The sequence below is a fragment of the Poecile atricapillus genome, chromosome Z (assembly GCF_030490865.1).
Source record: "Poecile atricapillus isolate bPoeAtr1 chromosome Z, bPoeAtr1.hap1, whole genome shotgun sequence".
Taxonomy (NCBI): domain Eukaryota; kingdom Metazoa; phylum Chordata; class Aves; order Passeriformes; family Paridae; genus Poecile; species Poecile atricapillus.
The window spans coordinates 41,325,672-41,349,671 of record NC_081289.1 but is presented as its reverse complement, the minus strand read 5'-3'; the positions used below and the strand labels follow the sequence as shown (position 1 = coordinate 41,349,671).

At 37.8% G+C, this 24,000-nt stretch overlaps 1 protein-coding gene across 3 annotated transcripts in view; it reads left to right on the top strand.

Annotated features, from left to right (window-relative positions):
- The first annotated feature begins 9,193 nt into the window (after positions 1 to 9,193).
- The window catches only part of LOC131573025 (rab-3A-interacting protein), a 32,550-nt gene continuing 17,743 nt past the window's right edge, over positions 9,194 to 24,000 (top strand). For 2 of the 3 annotated variants that reach the window (XM_058826596.1, XM_058826594.1), the window contains exons 1-3: positions 9,788 to 9,920; positions 17,265 to 17,537; positions 17,746 to 18,007. In XM_058826596.1, the coding sequence (XP_058682579.1) occupies positions 17,290 to 17,537; positions 17,746 to 18,007 (510 nt within the window). In that variant the 5' untranslated portion in view covers positions 9,788 to 9,920; positions 17,265 to 17,289. Of the gene's footprint in view, positions 9,263 to 9,787; positions 9,921 to 17,264; positions 17,538 to 17,745; positions 18,008 to 24,000 lie in introns of those variants that run through there. The other variant, XM_058826595.1, reaches the window with a different exon arrangement.

Here is a 24,000-nt window from a genome sequence, read left to right as displayed (position 1 = left end):
ATTCTCAGCAACAGGGATATTTTAAGGTCACTGGTAAAATAATTACTTAGACCTAAAACATTTTTCTTTGCTGAGCATAATCGTTTGCTGGTCTCACTGAGCAGTAAATAATAGCACCTCTGTGTGTCAGTGGGTATCAGGTGGTTTTCCTGGCGGCTCTTCAGTATTCCTGCAGATCGGAGTGGCTGAGGTTGCTCTACTGGCTCTGAGCTGTTTTGCAGAAGACATGAGATTTAGAGCTCCTATGTTTTCAGGGGCAGAAATAAATACGGGTTTCCATCTTTTTAGCTCCACTGGGACTGGTTCTGTAGGAAGTGCTCCTTTTTTTATCTCTAAGGTGTCTCTATTTCCTTGTCGGATATTTCCAAAGATAGGCAATGTTTTTCCTGTCCTCCTCTGCTTCCCTCTAGGGAAATGTGGTTTCATCTACAAAAATAGTTTTCAGAAGTTCCTTTCTATATGCAGTTGTACTAATGATCACCAATAATGGTGTATTTTGCATTCATTTTATCTTGCTGTATTTTGAACACTTACAAGAGACAAAAACTTTTTGGCAATGTGTAACTAGACAGGTTTCTGCTAGTATCATCCATGGGTGTTTAACAAGACAGTTGAGTGCAACAGATAGAAACCCATCAAAGTTATTTAATATATTTATGCTTTTGACTTCTCTTTCCTCTTGATTTTTGAACCCATTTATATTGGAAGATTTCTGGAAGAGACATGAATACATATCATGTGCTAGTGAAGCTTCAAGCAAGCACTTCAGTATCTGTAACAACAACACATAATGCCAATATCCAAAGAAATGCCATAAAAAATAGGCTAAAATGTGGTCTGAACAACATGAAAGAATTTTCTTATTGAAAGGAAGTGAATAATTTAAGTGTTGGGAAGAGAGCAGTATTAAAGAACCTGCTGTCAGATTTTCTCAAATGAGAATATATTGAGTTTTGCTATACTTTTCTACTTACTGTCGCTTGCTGCTGGAATTCCTGTCTTAAATAAATCAGTAAATTAACATAAAATGTCCTCTGCCCATAGAATGACTGTGTGGAGACTTGCTGTGCTATCTTACAGTCTCTTTCATGAGAGAAATTGCAATAATTAAAAGTTAATCTAGTGGGAGAGATACCACTGTACTTAGCATCACTCAATGCGGGTTATGGAAATATACTTTAAAGGACGCTCTTTTATCTCCTGAAGTCACATGGTAGAATACTTGAGAGGATTACAAATGAATTTGTCTGCAGGATAAAGCCTGCTGTCCTGACAGATTAATTCTCTGAGTACTGTAAAACTGCAATCAAAAAAATACTATGCTTTGTAACTTCCTTGTAATGAAATAAACATCATTTGCTATGCAGTAGTGCTGAATTTGCTATTAGAAATATTATTACTGTGACTCTTATCAGCCTCGACAATCCTTTTATTGGCAAAAGGCACAGCTGCACAATGTCACCATGGGATTTATTAGACAGATGAGATCAACAATGCATCCAGGAATAAGGTGTCCAGGAACTGGATTCAAAAGCCAGTGCTTGGATTGACTGGGAGAACTTTCTCGTGACGTAGGACACTTAAGTCCCCAAAGTGCTCCGTATCATGTTCATCTGAAACAATCTGGGTAGGTTATTTAATATATGCTAGCATAGTTTAAGTGAAAGCTAAATGGTTAAAAGGCAATCACAGAAGGAGATGTGATTGATTTTGCTCTATGGATTGGCTTTTCTGAAGTCAGTGTCATTTTACTTTGCAATATGACCAAGGTTTCAAAACTTCTTACACATTATCAAATGTTAGATATTAGACAATTTCTGTACTTACTTAAAAATGCAGCTGATTGCACATCCATTTGCATAATCATTCTTTTTTTTTTTTTTTCCACATGCAGATGCTGCGAAACTGTAATTTCTTTTCTTTTTGATGAAGAAGTTATGTTAACAAAATTTTGTATTGTTCTGGACATTGAAGAATACTGATAGTTGGTAGTCTGTGCTTCATAATATATACTAATATCTCCTGCATTTCTTAGGGACTTAAATTAGAGAAAGACAAATATTTTCTCCCATTTAAATGTTTATTTTGCACCAGAAATATTCATATAATATATTCATATTAGAGTTAATAATGCCGCTTTGTTTGCACAACAGGCATTTTTGTGCTCTCAGTCAAGATTTTTGGGGTATCACTGGGAGCCTCATAAATTCATGCTCTTTATGGCTTAATGGCATAGGTTTTCAGTGAGGGATGTTACATCTCAGAATAGCAAATGATGACCCATGTGAGCTGCATGGAAATATAATAATAAATAACAACTATAAAAATGGTATGTAAAAACGGACAATATGTATAACACTACAACTGAGCCATTGTGCTTCTTCAACTTTATAAGGACAGATTTGCTTATTTGGAGAAATTCTTCATATGATTATATTTTGGTTTGTGTATATGAAAATCCAGCTACAGAAATGATGATCCAGATCACCATGCAGTGATGAGCAATACAAAACTCTGGAGTAATTCACCCTATATAACACTGCTAGAGGTGTGATTAAACCATGCAGCAGCTGATGGGAGAAAGTACACCCTTCATTATCTCTCTTTAAATTACAGGGGACCTCAGCCCAAAATTTAGAGTCATGGTACCAGCAAATGCAAATGCAACTTGTAAGGATGGAGGATTTTCTTGAGCTGTCTCTTGGGCAGAGAGATTTGTTGGAGTATCTGCTTGTATGAGAGACAAAGTGAAGGATAAGACAGAAGAGATTCCAAGAACAAGAAAGCAACTAAGAACAGAAGAGCATTTCCAGAGAAGTGTGTCTAGAAAAGATGAGTTTTTTTAGAGTTAGTTATTGTCTGGAAAGAATTTTGAATAGTTGTTGTTGCTGTATCTGTGAGAATAGGATTATTGGTATATGTGCAAAAAAGGATTACATTGAGATGGCTAACCATCATTAACTTATTTTTGTAAAGGGAACAGCTCACATGGGTTTTCTCTTATTTAACTAGTTTTATTTCAAAGAACTCTAATTAACATTCTGGTATTCAAAGTAGCAGTAATACACACATGAAAAGGATAAAACTGAGGACTTTACTCCATCAGCCAGATGTTAACTGGTTTAATGCATGTCCTGCCAGCCCTGTATTAAAGTTAACTCTGGCTTTCCTCTCTTGCATACTTCAGTGCCATACATTTTCCTCAGAACTTCATTTCTTCACTTTTTAGATTTTGCTTAATAGGGGAAAAAACAAAACAGAAAGAAACACAGAAAGAATTTCTGTGGACAATAAGCCTGATCATTTCCACCTGAATTTCAACAAACTCTCATTCTCTGCTATCTACAACTTTTACTTAGAAAAAATGCCTGAACAGCATGTAAAGTCTCATTATTTGACATAAGATTCAATGAGTTAGCCAAGAGCAGATGGAACAAACCCTCTTGCTCTGCTGCTGCTGAGCCAGTTCATGGCTCAGAACATGAACGGGCATTGAATGGTGCTAGCTGGGGAATTTATCCTTCACTCTCCTCTGGGTAAATCTATGCTTTGACTATTTTAATGAGGTGACAGAAAATGTTTCCTACCACGGTGAGTGTGAGAGAACATTTCCAATGAAGGTAACAGAGATGTATATGATACTGGACACTAGACTTCTGGGAGGCCTGGCACTTTTAAGGTCACTTTGAAAAGTGTAACAGTAATCCCTTTCTTTTGTGCAACTGAAACTGCTCTGGTTTCAGTACTACTTAAGCATTTTTTGCCATCTATGCAACTGAGTAAAGAATTCAGACTATTTTTCAGAAATGCTGCTCTGCTGCACTGAACTTGCAGGGCCTTGGCATCATGAGTATGTCGAGCTCGAGAAGACAGAAGACATGGAGAAGAAAAGGCTGCTCTAAACTGGGAGGCATTCCTATGCCCAGTGGAGTGGTGCCTGTACCAACTAGGTAACTCTAAACAGAAGGTGAATAAAATGATATTTCTATCACATAGGGAATATGTGATATTTTACAGGTTGGTACCTGTAAAATTTTCTCCATAAGGTCAGCTTCACCTCATAGGACAGAGCTCAGCAATAACTGGCAGGCTTGACCGAAGTCTGATTTTGAATTTCTATGTTGTTGAGAAAAATAAGAAATACCAGCCCATTAAAGCCACATATTCCATTTTCACAGGAACTTCATTTTGAAAGAATGAAGACCTTTGAAAAATTATTTAAAATTTATCACAAGTATGTGTTATGGGGAAGGAGGAAGAAGTTTCCTGAATTTCATTTAGAGATGGAAAAATTAAGGCACAGGGAAGGTACCCAGGCCCAAAGCAGGCTTGTGAATAAAACATAGGATTCCTGAATTCTCACCTGATGCCTTTCACTGCTTTTTTCAGTATTTGGTGGAGCTGTTTTTGGAGTCACATCAAGTAAAAGAATTCTTGAGTTATAACAACAGGTTTGTTGGGTCTACAAAGTTTGTTTGGATTATCGGAGAGCTAACTTTCATGTTAAAATGTATTTTGTATTTTTATTTTCTGATTTCTGAGTTCAAGTTTGGTATCTCTGCTGTCCTCTAACTAGGAATGAACATGTTGTACTATTTTTAATCACACTCTGGATCTGTCCCTGGCTTGCTTCTAAAGATAAACAAAGCCACATGTCAGTCCTTACATAAGTTGGTAAGCCCATTTCAGTTGTTATGTTTCTTCTACTTAGTATTGTTACATTTATAAGCACCTTCAAAAAAATCAACAGGCATTAATTATTTCATATTCAACAGCAGAATCTGTCTACTTGGGCAGCTTGTTTGCAGAATCAGTCTTATGGTCAAAGAGGACCAATGTAATCTAACGTGCTTGAATGGGAAATTTCTTTTTAATATTTGTCATTTTAAGAGTCAATGAAGAATTTATATTCTTTATTAATTTTTATCTTCCCTGGTTAGGCTCTGTTCTGTGTATTCATGAAACAGTGTTTATTCTGTTTTTTTAATCATAAAGAATGTGCCATTTTTTTAATACTGTGTCAGTGAGTTCTGCTGGTTGTTTGTAGATATATGCTGTGTATAAAAGGAATTTATTTGCCAAGTTTGTATTTTTTAGTATGCAAGCCTTGACTTTCAATTAATGAATACAGGGCTTTAATGAACATTTCCTTTTTAGACACCATTTAGAGCTCTTGTTTCTGACATTAATTTAGTGCATGGAAAACAGAGGTGATAACATTGATAACAGAGCTGAAGATGATGAAGCAGTTTGAGGTTTTGATGCTGCAAAATATTTGTTACATGATTTGAACAAATCATTTTAAGAAAAATAGGAAAGAATCAATATATGTGATACAGATAGAGTTTACTAAGGCTTTTGAAATTCCCTCCTGTGACATCTCATAAGGAAGGGAGGGGCACATGGTCCAGCATAAATTACTGTAATAACAATACAAGATAGGTATGAAAACCCCATTCAAACCATGGTTTTAGAAGGTCAATTTTTCAAGAGGAGCATCTCAGCTTAGAGGATCATTCTGGATCTGATAACATGCAGTGTTTTAATTAATGACTTGGCTGATGGAAATGCCAGTGCACTTATCAAATCTGCAAGATATGAAGAGTCTTAAACATATTTTTTTTTTTTCAGAACAAGATTGGAATTCAGTAAGAATCAATGGACATAGAAGAAAATTCATAAGTGAGGTCATACTCAAGCTGGAGAAGGACTGATTAAGCAGCATTCTGCTGTCATAAGAGAAAAAGCAAAGGATCTTTGGTGGGATGTATAAGCAGATGTGTGGTATTTTAGAGCTGGTGCTGGTTAGACCTCAGCTGAAGTGCTGTGCCTGGAACTGGGCACTGCTCTGATAAAGACCCACAGGAAGAAACCCAGAGAGAACAATAAAAACAATTGGAGGTCTAAAAAACATCACCTATGAGGAAAGATCAAAATAATTGTTTATCCTTTGACAAAATTGAGGGTACAGATGATGCTATCAAATGCCCTGAAGATTGCTGCTTCCTGTATCCACTGATATAAGCTCGTTACCTCTTCTACACTGTAGCACAGGAGATGAGGTTAGACTTTGGGAGATATTTGTAAATCCAAGGTTAGTTCAGCACTGGAATGCACTGCTTGTGGGGATGTTCTGTCTTTCACTATTGGAAGTTTTGAGAAAGAGCTGCAGGAGCAGTTAATATCAATCCTGCTTATTTTCTGTTATTCTGGGCCTCTTTTCAGTGGGTAGATTTGAAAAATAACACAGACTTCACCAGTTTTGACATCCTATTAGTTAGACAGGGAGGGCAACATAGAGATAAGTTTTTGGGCTCCAATAAGCTGGAAGCTTATTTATGCCAATGTACTGATTGGATTTGCTTTCAAAATGCTTAGCTAAATGTTGAAGAAGTATGCCTGAGTGGGGAACCATAGTTCCCACTACTGCTAGCACTGGTTCAGCTGAGCTAGTAGAAGGAGGGGGGAGGAAATTTCTAAAATAGACAAGACTTACAGTCTCTGTAATTTTTTTTTATATAGTTTGGGTTTTTATTCTTTGGGTTTTTTTATATTCTTTGTTTTATATTCTTTGGGTTTTTTTTCACTGTACTGGGGGGTTTCAATGCATGTGTGACTACTATTAATAGATTAATCCTTTGGCTTTCTTGAGTTTATTGTTTTATAACATCTTGACAAAAAGGGATGTAATAAGTACAGTTCATTTGATATGAAAAAAAAATAAATAAACAAGTAAGAAGTACCATGGGCAAGTAGGCAGTGAGATATCAAATTTTATTTGCTTTATTTATACATGATATTGTTGGGACATCCTCCCCTACTAAACACTTGAACATCTTCTACCATCTCTTTCTTTCATTCCTCTAACCTGTAGGGGGGGGAAATTACATTAGCTGGCATTTGTGCTTCTCTGTGGAGATGAGAAACGTTAACTAAATTCCATCTGTCTTGGATGATCCTTCCTTGGATGAGCCTCAGATCTACACCACAGATGTAGGTCTGCACACAGGTCATACATGTCTCCAGTACTGCCTCCTGCCTCATCCTGATAAGACTTCCTGAATGGATCCTGGACTTGATTTGACATCTCAAACTTGGGTGATGGTCATTGGTGTATGGCAAAGCTCATCGCTATTGCCACCTGGCCCTGTCCTTGGCTGTGCCTTCATCGGTGACCTTGGCTCTCAGTTCATGATGCTTGGAGAAGTAGCTCTGCCCTGCAGCTCAGGAAAGAGCAAAGGGCTGGGTAAAATACTCTTCTAAAACATCTTTTAATTTTCCCCCAATCTCACTCAAATACTCTTTCTCTTATTTATTACTCTGGTTTTAATTAAATTTATTTTAGCTTTTAATTTTAACCCTGAAAATTATGCTTTCTGTGGTTTGTTGCTGCCTGACTCTTTAAAGTATTACACAGAGCAAAATACAGGAGTACTTTGACAACATAAATCTGTTGGTGATTAATTTTAGCAGTCAAATGTCTTCGGAACTATATTGCTTTTATTTCTTGAACTGCAAGATGTCTAATCTGGTTAAGACAGCAAATTGTCATGCCAAGCACAGTCATTGTACAGGATTAAGAACTATTGGATTACAGATCCTAATTATAGACTCTTGCTGGTTTACTATCTCTTAATAGGTTGTTTTCAACTTCTGATTCCACTTGTCATCTCTTTTGCAATCATGTTTTTAATAAACTTTCTGATGCATCTTCTAATTTGTCAAACCTGTATTCTGAGAGCGCTGCCTGGATTCTATTTCATGTCAATATTAGCAAAGTAAATAATTTAAAGTTCAAGGTCCTTATACTGAACATCTCTGCTCTTTTGAGCATTTTACATCAAACTTCAAGTTATACTGGTGTTTGAATATTTGACTATTCTACTTTTTGCACTTGGTTTTTAGTTTTTAGTTTTTAGTTTTGGTTTTTAGTTTTCGGATTGCTTCCAGAAAAGCTATAGATGATGACTTTCTGTAGCAGTTTTTTCTGCCTGAGCCCCATTGTAGTCAGTGTAGATTTACATACTGGAAAGAAAAATAGAAGATATTAGTACTTACAGGTATTGTATTTACTTTATGATACATTTGCCTTTTGGTATAATCTTAGTCATATTATTTTGCTCTCAATGAACTTCCTGCTTGGTGGATGCCATGGGGAATGTGCCACCAGAACATTACTTGCCTGTGGCTATGCCTGCAGGACTGGCCAAACAGGATTCTTTCACATTCAGTGGAAAGCTGTCAAGATAATTAGAGTTTCAATTACTGACTGGAATGTGGCCTAAATTCCTTAACTGATGAATGGGACAAGGTCTTACTTACCTTAGTTTTTTGCTCAAGTTCCTCACCATGCAGCACACGGCTCAGTTCAGCTGCATGAACAACGAGCAAAGTACATGGTCCAGCTAATATTGCTGTCATTTGAAGCATAGTCTTTGGCACTGTAATCAGACCAGTGGTGAAACGGAGTCCTATTTATAGTAGCTTTATAACATTTTGCCTATCAGCTTTAGAGACAGGACACACAGAACAGGACAGACGACGACTTCAAGGGCGCCAAGTATCATGCTCGTGTCAGGGTGGCAATAGGGATGGCTTAGGCCAAGCCCAGATGAGACATACTAGTAATCGCTCTTTATCAAACTACTGGAGCTGGAAAAACACCTCTCCTTAGCAAATGAGTCCTTTCATAGCTCTAAATGTGGTCTCATTTCAGAAATTTGATGTGTACAGTTCAGTCTTTAAGTACGACATACATTAGGCAGGCTGGGAAACTGCTCTGGAGCAGTGCATGCCCCGTGAATGAAAACTGCTGGATAACCACCTGGCATTTCTTTCATTTTCCCATTTTGAATTGCGCGATCCCGCGCCTTTGTTACTGCATACCATTAAACACATAATGGATGAACTTCCTTGTGTTTTTCACGGCAACAAAACACTCAGGGTTTAACAGCCCTGTCCTCGCCCGCTCCCGAACAAGAAAGTGCTCAGTGTTGTAACCAAAGTTTCAGTGTTGTAACCCTCCGGCGCAGTGGACGAGCGGAGGCCCCGCGGGTCCGGGCCATTCTCCCGCCCCCGCCCCGCTCCCCTCACGGCGGTCACCCCCGCCCCGCCGCTAGGGGGCGGCAGGGGGCTGCGCACACCTGCCCCCCCCGCCCCGCTGCGGGCGCTGTGCTGCGCTGCGCATGCGCGGCCCGGCCCCGCAGGTCGGCTGAGGGGACGCGGCGACGACGGCGGCCGCTCCTCTCTCGAGGCTCGGCAGGTACGTGCGGCGGGGGCTGCGCGGCCCCGGTCCCGGCTCCGGCTCCGCCAGCGGGAGCGAGGGGTGGCTGCCCGAGCTGTGACTCTCCGCTAGTGCTGCTGCACCTGCCCGCCGACGCGTCTCCTGCAGCCTGTGCCCAGGCGGGCGGAGCCGGCGCCGGCGGGGAGCGCTGCCCCTAGCCGGGGCGCCGTGACCGGTCGCGGGCTGGCCGCGGCGGCTGTGGGTCCCTGCCCGGATGGACGTGGGAGCGTGGGGCCATGCCGCCGTGCCTGTCTGCGGCGGGAGGGCGTACCTCGATCCGTCGGGGCTTGCGTGCGCACGGAAGGGTCTGTCGGCGGCAGGGATGCGTTTGTCCCCGAGTGCAGCCGCGGTCGAAGGGAAAACTGGGCAAAAGTAGTTCTCAATGATGAGCCCGGGAAGTGCCGGGGGCACCTGGCCCGGGGAAGGCAGCGGCGGCGGACAAAGAGCCATCGCATCCCCGGGGCCGGAGGGTCGGAGCAGCTGCCGTGCTCCCCACGTAGTGCCTGTGCGGCGCCCGAGGGGAAGGGCGGCCCGGCGGCGGTGACCGAGACCAGGAGAGGAGGGATGCGAGAGGAAGCTGAGCTAGTACTGAACGCTTCGCCTCCGCTCACAGAGCTATCGGCCGGCGCGGCGGCAGGTGCGGATCAGGGGAGAGCGCCGAAAGGGGCAGAGAGAAGCGGGGAGAGGGCCGGGCAGGGCCCCTCGTGGGGTTCGCGGGGTTCACCCCCTTCGAGGGGCGCCAGAACAGCGTGGGCAGAGACCGGAGTGGCCTTCTGCGCCGTGGGACAGTGGGGCTGCATTCGCCTGTAGCGTTTGTGGTTGCTTTATGGTCTGTCGAGCAATATTGAGGGTCATACTTAGTCGCCGATAAGTGGTCTTGTTAGCTGAAGTAGTTAAGTAGACTTAGCCTTAATTTCTAATGTAGTTATGTTGGACAGGCTCAGAAAGTAAATTTTGGTCACAAGTTAATTTCAAGCGATGAGCTATGTAGAAATTTGTGCTGCCAGAGTGCTGACATTTCTGCTGCTCCGCTGATTCCCCGAGAGTGGCAGGGCTTTGGAAGCAGGAGAACACAGAGTGACCAAAGCCTTAATGATACCGTCAGAGTTTGTCTTGCTGACAAAAAGCTACAGTGTTTTCATGAGTTTAAAAGTGTTGTCTGTTTTGTTTGCAGATAGTGTACTGAGTTTTATGCTGCTTGGTTTGTTTGCTGTGTTCATTTCAAAGCATGTTCTTAGGAAGTCTCAAAGATAGTTATCTAGATAGATAAAATAATTAATGTTCTACAGACTTAATGTAACTGAAATTATCAGCTTCTCTTGAAGCAGATGTAAGGTCATTCAGACTAGAAGTATGTATTGGCAGCTACCATCTGTTCAAATATTTGTATTCCTCACTACAGGGCAAAACCTGAAATCTTGTTGCTTTAATAATTTTATTGTTGTTTCTATTATAGATCTGTTTAATGAGTTTTTGGAAGGGTTAAAGTTTGGCCTTCTGTATTTGTCTCTTGGCAGTCATTCGTCCGTTGTGCTTGGTTAATGTTACCTAGTGAGCAAAGAAGGATAAATAATTTACTGTTCTCATTATGCTTTTAATAAATAACAAATGGGAGGGCACCTCACAGCTGCGACTGGAATATCCATCTTGATAGGCTATATTTAAAAGGGGAATTTCTTTTTTATGTAGGAAAACAGAACAGTCACAAGAAGCATTTTGAATATAGACTGAAGCTATCTTCACAGCTTTTATTGACATGGTTTAAAAATTCATGTAAAATACCAAATGGGATGGTCACTCACTGATCCACTTAGGTTTATGGATTTTCTCAGAAAAGCAATGTGTACTTCGGATTTTTATTTTTAAGACCCTTTTTAATATGGTATGTAGAATACTGTCTTACTGTAACCTGTCAAGACTTGTATTAGAGACTTTATTAGCACTAATATGCTAACCATTTTTTAATAAATTAAGAAAACACTTCCTTAAATGCATTTGCAGTTACAGTGTCAGGAAATTCATGGTAATTTTACTGAAGTTTTAAGTTTACTTACTGAATATTTTCAGTGTTAACTGAAAACAAGAGGGTCGTTAGGTCCAAGTCTTGGCGAGAATGACACTACAGTCATTGTGATCAGGTGTAAACCTGAGATGGGCTTGTGAAATAGTTTCCAAGATAAGGCAGAACAATGCTCTGCTTTAAAAAGAACAGCAACTGCAAAGAGAATCATATATTCAGTTTAATTAGCTTGGTTTGAGAGTCTTTGTGAACAGAACAGTGTTCTTTGAATGTTTGTTTACAATGAAAGTTTGTGGTATTCTTTGTATTTGCGAAGCACTGACTTTTCACTCTAGTAAGGGGTGTACTATCTACTAGACTCTAAACCATGTTTATTTATAAGTTTCACAAGCACTTCATAAATATAGGTCATTGAATCTCGTGTGCTGCTTGTTTCTGTAAGAGAGACACTTGCTGTTGGTGCCTGTATTTTTCTAGTTGAAGATACATCTATTATAAAGTTTTCAAAAGAGATTTTTTTCATCATCAGTTCATCAAAGCAAAAATCCTTTTAACTTCATAAAATCCTGCTATGAATTAGACTGTTTCTTTCAATACAGTGTAAAATAGTGTTTTCAATGCATAGAGTGAGAGTAAAAATAGAAGACCCACATCATAGTATTACATGACAACACTAGAGGGAATGCAGTAGAAAAATACTCTCACATTAAACCAAGTGTGTTTCTGCTAGCTGTTAAATTCTGTAGACTTGTCAAACTTACAGTTTACCTCCCCTTTACTGTCTTGCCTAATTTATCATCTGTTGGTAAATACATGGTGTGAGGTCAGTTAAAAATAAAAGTAGAATCTGTAAAGACTGGAGTAGTCCAGTGCTTTCTTCCTGTCTCAAAAAATAAATAAATTTTTAAAAAACATTGTTTCGGGTTCCTGGAGCAGAAATTTCTATCATAACTGCTAAATTTTAGGAATTATTTTTTGCAAATCTTAAGGAAATTCCTATGCCAAATCTTGAATTGTGTTCATGCAATCAACTGGCATTGGATAATGGTGTTTAAACTTGCTTGAAATCTCTGGATAAGATTAAATATAAGATAATTTAGGAAGAAAATCTACCAAACTTTGTCCTGCCTACATCTCATTAATATATTAGACTGGATAGATGTAATTGAATTAGTTTTGAACTTGAAAATAATGCCTGTATATGCCTTACAACAATTGAAAATTTAAACTGCCTGTTTGCATCTGAGAGGTTTGAAGTAGCACTACTTCATTGAACTGGTTCTTTAAAAGGTATTCATTAGTCCACTATTCTTAATTCCCTACTGAGTTCTTTAGATTTTAAAACATATTACATTCCAGGCTCTATAATGCCAAATATTTTTTTAAAAAAAATATTTTTCCCTAAACTGACTGAGAAGAATGCAGGTCCAGTGGTGGGCTAATGGCAGTCATTTTGAGGAAAAATTCACTTTCCAGACCCCTCCCAAATCAACTGAAACAGATGTTGGAGTCTAATGAAGTCTTTGAGACTCAGTTACATATTAAAAGGCTTGCTGCATGGAGGCTAAACCACAGTGGCTAATAGGCACGTTCTTTTGATAAATACTAACTAGAATTTCCTCCTGTTAAAATGTTTAGAGGTGTTAACTTTCTTCTTAGGGGATTTTTTTTTCTTCCTACTCAAGCAGGTAGCCATTCTGTTATAATTGTACTCTTTTACTGTTAAAGCTAAAAATCAGATTACCGATGTGTGCAGCGTTTGGTGTTGGCATTGCTTTTAAATGGACTATAAAAGTTAGGAGGTTGTTCAGAGTTATCTTCAAAGTGTCTGGTATTTAAAAGCAATCTGTGAAAGACAAACTCCAGAGTTTGTAGTAGGTGGTTTTCAACATTTTTTTTTTTCCCAAAAGGAAACAAACCACAATAAAGTACTGCCTTTCTGGGAGTCTTTTAGTATTTAGTTATTGAGTGCTTTGATTCAGCAAAGTAGCTAAACCCCTCTTAGAGTTATAACAGAAAAATTAGGTTAAGCATTTTGATTTTACTGCTATTAAAAATGTTTGTGGTTCTCAATTTCTGTTAGAAGCTTTAGGAAGTGTTAAACCAACTGTTGTTAAACTGATTTCTTTGTAGTACATTTTAGTTTCTTATTAGAGGAAATAATAGATATGAGCATAGTTTCCTCATGAAGTTATGGTAACTCAGCAGTGCAGGTGTGGCAGCAAAGAGGTAATAAAAAATGACATTTTGTCAGCTCCCTCCAAATTTGCATTATTTCCAGATGAAAGCATAAGGAAATGAATTATTATGTTGTTTCATCCTGATTTATTACAGTACTTGACATTTTTTTTGTGATTCTAATTGCATAGTATCAACTAAGACAAAAATAACCATGTTGGGTAGGCACTAATGCGATTCCAAGCTTTCACCTTACATTAAGATGGTAGAAAAAGTACTAAGAAAATTAATTATTTTATTTAACATGTGTGCTGCCCTGAAATGTCAGAATATCAGCTTTTGTTCACAGTAGCAGAACTACTACTAAAGAGTGCTGTGCCAGCAGAGTGTGGTTCTTTGCACGCAGTCAGCTTGGCTCCTAGTGAAGCCCTCTGATTACCATTTGCTCCATGCTCCTTCACAGCAAGGCTGTTGATCACTGCCTTAGTCAATAATGTGAATGTTTCCTGCAAGCCTTAAGGAAGCCTCTAATCTTTAATGACACTGAAATTTAATGTGCATTTTTAAACCTCCTTTTGGCTACCATTACTTTGAGGAGTTCTTTCCCAAAAGAGAGCTTTTAATTTTACAACCACCTTGCTTTTTGCATGTATGTTTTGGTTTATTTATGTGTCTTCATAATGGTGTTGGTGAATCTTGAAACTGTGATACTTAATATGGATTTCTTTGTCTTGTCTGGGTGGTGTACCCAGCTTCTGCCTGCTCACTGCCTAGTGAGAAGTAATCTTAGGAAAGAAAAAATTGTGAATGGAAAGTGTTTTACACAGATGGTTTGCTTATGAGTGCCCATTTGACAGGCTATGGGAAAAATATAGCTGAGGGACTTTATTTTTGGCTCTTCCAGGAATAACTTGTATAACTTTTTAAACTTTTTTCCTTCCTGTATCAGATGGAGCTTATTTTTTGATAGCTGAGAAGTTATGCATGGATTTATTTACTGTTTCGGCTGAGGTCAGTATTTAATGTATAAGCAGAGTGATAGTCTTGTAACTATCCTAATCTTTTTGGTTTGAACTCTTTTTTTTTTTTTTTACTGTTAAAAATACTGCAGGATATAGGCAGGTTAGGTAGAAAAGCTGTAGAAAACAGTTAAGTAGAACATTTCTCAAAGGAGTGGGACCATGTAGTTAGGATAGATTCCTCCCATCCATACCCTGAACATACACCAGGGTGAATTGATGTGATGGTCCAGAGGGACAGCTAGAAATGCATTTGAGCATTTGAAAGATAATAGGTAGACTTTCAATTGTTCTTTATATATTTGAGTCAGCATAGCCTTCTGGACTTTAGAGTGTAGGCAAATTTGTGTCTGTTATCATAAATATATGGAATGGTGCATCTTTTAACCTGTTGCTTACTCTGTGTACTTAAATTATTTTCTCCAAACAGAGCCCTAAGATTTGTACAGAAATAGTAAAATAAATTAAAAAACAACAAATAAACTTTTCTTGAGCCTTTTTTTATTCTTGGAAAAGGCTAAGTAGTTTTTTTTTTCCTAAAAACCATTTTTTTGCAAAAAACCTTGCATAGCAAAGTTCAGCCCAATGGGGTGTGCAACTTCAAGCAGTCAGTGGTACTGGTGATAGGAAGTTCCATTTTATCTCTACTAAATATCAGGTCAGACTTTGAGTTTTAAGAGTGACTAGCAATGCAGCTTTCAAACTTGAAATAGAAACTAATCAACAGCAGAGTGTATGTGGCAGAATTGTGTTCCTGTTTTTGTCTCAGGTGGGTCTCAATTTCTGCTTCTGTTGTGTGGATTTGGGTGCACTTTCCTAGGTGCTATAGAAAAGGCGAGGCATCCAGGCAGCCCTTCTGCATCCATGTTTAGAGCCTGTGTCCTTTGTCTGTGTCAAAGACTGGAATCCTAAGAATTGGGAAGTGTAAGTGACAGGTTGATGTTGTCAGTTTAGTTGTGTAGGGTATGGCTGGCTTGGTTGTGAAAGGAGAGTGGTGGGAACAAATGAGGGGAAAGGGTGTTTGTGGATGTGGCCCTGACTTTGAGATCTGTAACGTGGATATTTTCCAGCTGGGGTGATGAACTATAAAGATGGCAGTATTTTAGCTTATTAAAGGTAAAGCAATTATGTAATAATTGCACTGTAAACATTCTTGAAATTGAACTTTGAAGAAATATCCTGTAGCTGTGTCATTTCATTTTAATTTGTCCACTTAACAGGCTTTATCATCATGTAGAGCATGTAATTATAAGGCTTCTAATAGTTAAGAAAAACTATAGGGAAAACAAACAGCAATATTTGCCAAAGTTACTTAAACTCAAAAATAAGCTTTTCATCTCTGTTATAGGAAAGCTTCAAAGCCCAAAACTCACAGTGTTTTTTCTGTGTGAATCATATTTATGCAACTGCTCTTGAGAGTTCAAAATAAAACAAATTTCTGCATAAAATTTTGTGCAGAAAAGGAGTATGAAACAAAAATGTTCCTTTTAATTTATGTAAGGTCGTTTTTGTCCCTAAGTCTGGGCAGTTTCTTAGAGGGAGGTGAGGTTTTTTTTTACCTTTTTCTTTTTTTTTTTTTCTTTTTTTGTTTGTTTTTTTTATCAATTAACATATTCTTGCTGTCTGAATGGTTGAACTTCTCTCACACATACCTGCTGACTTGGCAGAGCTCCTTGTTTCACACTGGTATGTATACACGCTGCAATCCTTAAGATGCAGAACAGTTTTGAATAGTGTTCTTTGAGATTAAAGTGACCAGAAAGTCTTAAATTAACTCAAACATCACTTCATATGTAATTTTGGGATTCTGTTCTTGATGTCTTCCTGTGTGTTTTGTGAAGTAGCTAATGAAGTGGATGTACATGTAGCATCCTCTAGGCATGGTTGTGACTATCGTCTTTATAGATCTTCTCCCTGCCTTGTCTTTTCAAGTGTAGGATGCAAGCAACTTTCTCCGTAAAATACAATGTACTGTTTTGTTTGGATTTTTTTTTTGAGCATTAAGTATATTTTTGAGCCTTTTCTCTCTAATTTTATTTATGTAACATGGAATAGGTGGGGTTTTTTTTTGCAGTGAATAATCAGTGCTAAGTAATTCCTTCACAAATTTCTTCATAATACTTCCAACACACAGTTTTGAATTATGCAGAGATTTTTGTCATCTCTGATAAACTGCTAGAAAGTAGGACTTGTAAAAATCATGTGTTTTCTGTTGATCTTACGAAAAGCATGTGTAATTAAAAAACAAACTGAAATTTTGTCAGTTAAATTGCCAATTCATAGTACTTTCTACCTATAATATATTTTTGTTCACAATTCACTTATTTGCAATTGTCACATTCACTGATTTCTGTCCTAGATTATTTGCTTCATTGAGATGAAAAGTGGAAGTTTTAGGTTTAGAGGTTTTTTTCTTAGCTGATTCCCTGGTCTACCCCTCTTTCATGAATGAAATATATTTGTTTTGATATGAAACAGGTTTAGATTATATTAAAAATCACATTGTTTTGGATGTCGAGTATGTTCTTGATTTTATCATCCCATTTAGATGCAGAGTCTGCTGTTAGGTCTTCTGGACTCAACAGTCCAATGGGTGGTAAAAAACATTTTTGGTGGTTGAAGTTTGTACTTTTGCAGGAGTAGTCCGTAGTTTGCATTCTATCACAAAGTACCTTGAACATATTTGAGTGTTTTTTAAATTCAAGAAGCTGTCAGATACATTTGTTTCCTGTTTACTTTCTGATAATGTGATTATTTCATTTAGGGATTCATATAATGAGGCTTTTATTATGGCCAGTGACCCCTTGGAAGGCTTTCATGAAGTGAACCTCGCTTCGCCTACTACACCGGATCTTCTTGGAGTAAATGAGCCAGGGACTCAGGAACAAACTACCTCACCCAGTGTAATCTACCGACCACATCCTTCTGTTGTGTCCACACCAATCCAACCCAATGCATTAAATGTTTCTGACCTTCCTACACAACCTGTTTATTCATCTCCCAGACAACTGAATTGTGGAGAAGTATCAGGTGTCAGGTAAATGCCATGTGTCTGTTTACTTAAATTGTTGATGTTTGTTGCATATAAACTATTTGCTTCATTAAAGATACAATTTTAGTAGTATTTACAGTGTTGTAATATTAAATTGTGTCCATAATTCTATATTCAACTTCACTGCTTTCCTTTCTAAAATACTTAGTTTTAATGCATTATATAAATAAAAATTATATTGTTTTCTTTTCAGCATCAATGTTACCGACGCAGTACTTTGTTCTACCTCTGGACCCCAGAGTGGGTCACTCAATCACAGTAATACCAGGAAGGAGAGCAATAACGTAGAGAGAGAGCTTTTGCAGGGTACTACAGTAGCAGATGTTGCTGAAGGAAATGAAGATATTTTTGGGTTGAGTACAGACAGTTTATCTCACTTACGGAGCCCATCTGTACTGGAAGTAAGAGAAAAGGGCTATGAACGATTGAAGGAAGAACTTGCAAAAGCTCAGAGGGTAAGGTTCATTGTCTTGTTTTCTCCCTCTTTTTCTCTCTTCAAAGTATTTCTAATATTGCAGAATGATAGGTGGGCCAGAAGGTGCATTTGGAGTCTGCTCATTTCTTATGGATTTATTACGATGTAATTACGTAAGGTAAAATTTTCTAAGTGCAGTGCTGATGTCTTAGAATTATTCTTTGATAATGTTTTTTTTTCTAGTGCTGCTGCTGCTACTTAACTATGGAAGCTTTTGCTGCAATATCTGGTTAAACATTCTCTTTTTGAAATGTAGGCTTTCCTTCATTCTGACATTTGAGAATAGGAGTAATTTTCTGTCATTCTGTTGTTACTGAATAAGTATTTATAGACACTACCTTTCGAGTCTTTCCTCTAGAGTTTAGAAGTGTAGCATGTGTCATGGAATTTATAAATGCTTTAGAAACAGGAGTGTTTCATAGGGGAATGCCTGCATAGGAAACAAGCAGTAAAAATGTCTCTAGTGTTCTTTAGAGTACTGTTACAACCCACTTCAAATTGAATATGGATACCTTTGAAGACACTGTGTCTCAATTCATTAATATTTGTAAAGCGCTTTGTCTTGTTTGGATGGATGGTGCTATATAAATGCAAAGCCATTATTTATCATTTTAGCGTTTCTCTGTGCCTAAGTTTTTGGGTATATTTTGTGCTATTTGTATCTGCCCTTTCTTCTCCTCTAGGTGATTTCCATTCTTGTTCAGGTTTAAGCTCATCTTGTGTTTGAACTTGCTGCCCTCTGTTTTGTTACCTTTTCTTGTTGGATGCATCATTACTGTCCTGGTGAACCTTAACTATGGATTCATACATTGCTTTTTCTGTTGATTTATTGCTGAGTGGTGGCTAATGTGTGTGTTTGCTTAGCTTTTGACCACTGAAAGGAAACATTAACCCGAGCTAAACTTGAGGACCTTGCATGTGGATATATAATCCTAGCAGTTAAACTTGGAACCCTAGAAAGTAAGGACAAATGAACATCCAAACTTTAGAAAAGCTCTTTTTTACAGTATACCAAATTATAGCTCATGTACTACAATTTGGATCTGCTACTATAGCTTGGAATGATCTAAAAATCTTATTGCAATGTGTACCACTTTGTCTCTTAAAGATTGAAATATTTCTTGTTTCACTCTGAAATTTTTTAGGGCTGTTCTTAAGAAAATGCCATGAAGGCTGCTAGGATATACTTAACTGCATGTTAAGTGTTCTCAAACTCTTTGTGTGGTCTTAACAAAAGCAATTCAGCACTAACTTGAGACAGATGTCAGCGTTCTTGCTAATTTTCAACTCTTCATGTGATTCTTACCAGTGTTACACTGCAGAGGTAACTTGCTTTGCTTGTCTTTCTAAACTTGCACTGTTTCAGGGTTGCTTAGTCACATCAGGGGATCTGTACAGACTGTGCAACAGTAAACCCTATTCCTTCCATTATACCCACTTTCTTCCTGCATGAGAACTATTTTTTATCTATCCCTAACTCGTCTCTAGTATCTTCCAAAACTCATGGCTGTTGACATAGTGCTGTATCCTGTCTGTGATATTCATATGTCATGCAATCTTTAAACTTCTGTTTCCCAGCATATACACTTCTGTTGATGAGTACTCAGTTCAAACCCTGTAGGGATGTAATGAATACGGGGTGTCTTTTGTGTAATGGCTTTAAGTTCTCTGTAATTCTCTGTGCTGTTTACTAGTGAGAAAAATGAGATTTATAATTTGCACTTGAATTTAGTGAGCATATTGAGCCTGGAAACTTTACAAGCTATGGAGAATGAACAAATTAAATGCAAATTTGCTATTTTGCATTTTTCATTTGTTCCAAATTTCCTGCTCAAACTGTGTGCTATTGTACTATACATTAAAGATTGATTTGAATTTGTTGCAGTTGTGATCACAAAGGGAACTAGAAAGAAAAAGGAAATTTTAAACTTTAGGGATCCACTGATTTTTTTTTTTGCTTTGCTTGGAGTGCAACTCTTTTCTTAAAGTGCTGTCACTTTTTTTTTATATTAGATAATGTATGTAATTGTTAGACATTTCAATATTGTTTCTGAATAAATTATTCAGTAATAGAATAAGTATTTTTTTTCCTGCTTTGTGTGTGCCTTGGATTTCTTAAGACTATAGACTTCTTAAAATGAATGGCGTTGCTGGCAAGATTGTTAAAAAAGTCTTTCAAATATTTGTGTCTTGATGAGAGAAAAATACACTTTCTACTTCAATCTAGATCAGTTGCAGGATCAAATCCTGTCATAAGATGGGGAGGAAGGTTTGGTCAGAGGTTAAAAGCAGTGCTGAGCTCTGTACTAATGGGGCATATACGATTTTACATACTTTTGCCTTAAAATGCTCCCTTAATTAAAATGACAGATTTTTTTCAATCTCTGAGACCATTCTGATAATTTTTTTGCTTATTTTTTCATGAAGTAGTAATTTCTGGCTATATTCTAAAGGTGGAGATGGGTAGTGTTTGCTTTAGATCATCTGAACCCTTCTTGTTTCACTGGTCTTCTAAAGCAGCATCAGGGGAAGTGAGGTGGTGTTAAAAGACTTAGTGATGGTAATGCCTGGAACCTTATGTCCTCATGTCTCTATGCATTTGTATTTTCTCTGCCATGTTTGGATTGAGCTCTGTCACTGTGGTTATTGACCATAGGTCAACCACGTGTAGCTAGCTCTCCCAGAGAACCGTGATGGTATTTTGATACACAATATTTCTTGATATACAAATTTAGCGGAGTCCTTGTGAGGGAATACCTTTTGCTTTTCACCTGAGTTAATCAGCATAGTGCATGTATTTTGGGTAGCTTACCTGTTGTTTCTGAGCTTTAGCATTTCATAGTCACGTTTTTCTTGAATTTTTGTGTGATTTGACCCAAAGCTATTTCCTTCTCAAACAAACTGATATTTTAGCCATCTTTGATGAAGAAAGAGCAGTCTGCCAGAGATGGTAACATGTTTGGTTTCCATGATTCCTATGGTCTTTTAGAGTAAGACCTGTAGAGTTGTTAGTAACAAGTAAAGCCATGTTTGACTTTCTGTAGTAAAATGTGAATGAATTATATTTTCCTAGTAGAGTAAAATTGGTTTGTTTTCCCTCGATACTCTTGTGAAAGAGGTGATAGTATAGAATGTACTGTCAATTTTAACATAGTTTGAGAGCCTTATTCTCAGATTTAGAATTTTCTTTCAAAGGCTTCAATTTCTGTATGCGTTTTTCATTTCAGAAACAAGCTGAGTGTTACAATTTGATCTCATGTCTTCAGATCTGCTGTAAAACATGATATTTTAAAACTTTGCATGGATTAATCAATGAGCAGGTTCACAATAACTACCCAGGATTTCCAGTGGTACTATACAGTACTTTACAGCATTTTAAAATTTCTGTTATTTCTCATAAGTTAACAATAAAATGAGGTGCGTTAGAACTGTACTGAAGCATATGCTTTCAATCTTTTCTAAAATCAAATTGCAGTTGAATTGTAAGGCCACAGGATTGTGACGGTTAAAGACGCATTGGTTCTGTGAAGGTGTTTTAGCAGTTCCTGGCTGTCTTTCATCAAAGTTTCCGCACCACTTCCACTGTTACAGTGCATTGTAGGCAGAGGAATTTTCTCCAGCATGCAGAAAGAAGGCTACATGAAAGCAAAATAGAAACATCTTCACCCACACCATAATTCAATAGTTTGTGAAATGCTGCTAACTTTGGAGGGAGATTCTGGATCTTCTGTCGCATCAGATCGCTTCCTTGTGCATCTGAATGCAAAAGACTGATTTTTATGTAACTTCTTAAACTTGTGTGCTGAGTGAAGACCAGTCAAATAGGACTGCATTTAACATAATTACTTTGACAACATCAGAATTCAGCAGTATCCCACAGTTCAGAATTTAGGTGATATCTGTAGCAAATGTTCTTTGCTTGGTATTATGCATCTAGTTCTGACTTTAAATTTCTGAGCTAGATGTAGGATGATTTTCTTCCTAGAATGTAAAGTGTGAATGGTTATGAAGCAGTAATTTGCAATTCTTATCTCATGGTTCTTTTAAAATACCTACCCTGTTGTCTGAGAAGATCAAAGAGAAATAAACAACAATATGACCTTTTGATACAGTCTTTTTTTTAACTGTAAGGTTTTTTTTCTTCCATGCACGTTAATTTTTTTTCTTGCCTTCTGTAAGTATGTTTGTAGTGTGCTTTATAATGGTTCCTCATCTTCATGTAGTTACTTTTTCAGAACAGTAATGTGTAAAGGACTGCAGCATGAATGGTTAGCACACACAGTTGTCTTTTCTGCTTCTTTATTGGGTATGGCTGGGAAGACTTTAGTAATGCCTTTAAGCCACAGGCAGTAGTAATGTTTCTAATGACTTCTAGGCTTTTTGCTTTGGGCATTTTTTCATTTCTTCCCAGCCTAAAAAAACTGAGCTTAAATTTACTTGACAAAAATAATGTCTTACATTATGCTTCTCCTGAATCATTTCATGGAAACTTGCCTAGTGTTTGACAAATCCAGCTAAGCAGCCATGCGTAGTAGACTGCCTGGTGTTGTCTTTTTGTTTTCATTAAGAAATTTACTCATTCGCCTAAATTTTAATCTAATCTCTCCTAATCATTCCAGTTGCAGGCAAAATGTGTTTTATGTAAGTAGTGTATTGGTAGTGGTAGGTGAACCTGGGGTAGTTTTACTTGCATTGTTAGTTTGACAGCTCTTGACCTGAATATTGCTACAACCTGCTTTTAATATTTGTCGATGTATATGTAGCATTGTCCTTACAAATCAGGGAAATAAGCCAAAGGAAATGTTGATGTTTCCTCTGCATTTATAGGAAAAGTTTCAACTCATTTTTGAGATTTAAGCATTTTGCATCAGAATCTTATATTTCCTGATTAAGAACCATACTTTATATGGGAAATACTTTAAGCCAACACAGAATAACTATATTTTTCCCCTTACTTTTTATATTTCTTTATCCTTTTCATGTCTCCATCTGTAACTGTTTTCCTGCTGCCTTTTTGGGTTTTTTTTTGAGAAAGAGATAGGTCACTGTGCGCAGAATAGTCGCTAGCAAGTAAGACTTGAATCGAATTTGAGAAATACTGTGTTTGGAAAAATCACCATCATTTAAGTGGTACCTCACAAAATAGTTGCATATTGAAAGCAAAAAAATCCAAATGACAAATAAACTAAATGAAAAATCAATCAAAATGTTCAAAGTTAAAACCAAATAAAAGGATAGAATAATGCCTTTGATACTAAATGATTCTAGAAGGGTCCCTAAACTCTTGTCCAGTCTCCGAGCTGAAGTCAAACAGGACCCTTCACCTTGCAGAAAAATCTATTGCCAATTTCACTGCTGAAATTGAGAGCAAGACCTAATACCAGCATGTTATAAGGCAAGATTCAGTTTCCCACGTAGTTGTATGCAACATTACTTCAGTCATGAAGTCTTTGGAAGAAGTACTAACCACCTTCCAAAAACTCAAGAGGAGCTGCCATTTGGGCCTTTTTTTATGATTCTCTTGTGACTGGACTCCCGCAGTTTTCTGAAGGCAACTATTTTTTACTGGCTTGTGGAAGTTTTCAGAACAAATCATTGCTAGATTGTATTTGAAGTCTTTAACCTACTAGTGACAGTCTTTGGCCTTGTATTTCAGGAATGATGGTAGTGTAATAGCTTTCTTGTCAGGGGGAAGAGGAAAAGAGGAGATGGATGGGGATGAGAAGGGAGCTAGGGCCAAAAAAAGTTTGAAAGGTCAGAATTTGCTACTTTTCTTTCTTTTACTTTATCTCTACATCCTTCTCTTTGTGCAAGGGATTCCAGGGTTTAATGGATGTGGAAGGGGAGAAGAACTTTCTTTCAAATTTCTTGTCAGCCTTTTTCTACTTCTCTGCAAAGTACCCCACTTTATCCTAGTACGGATGAGATTGGGCATACATAACCCTTATACTGCCAAATCTGTGTTAAAATCTT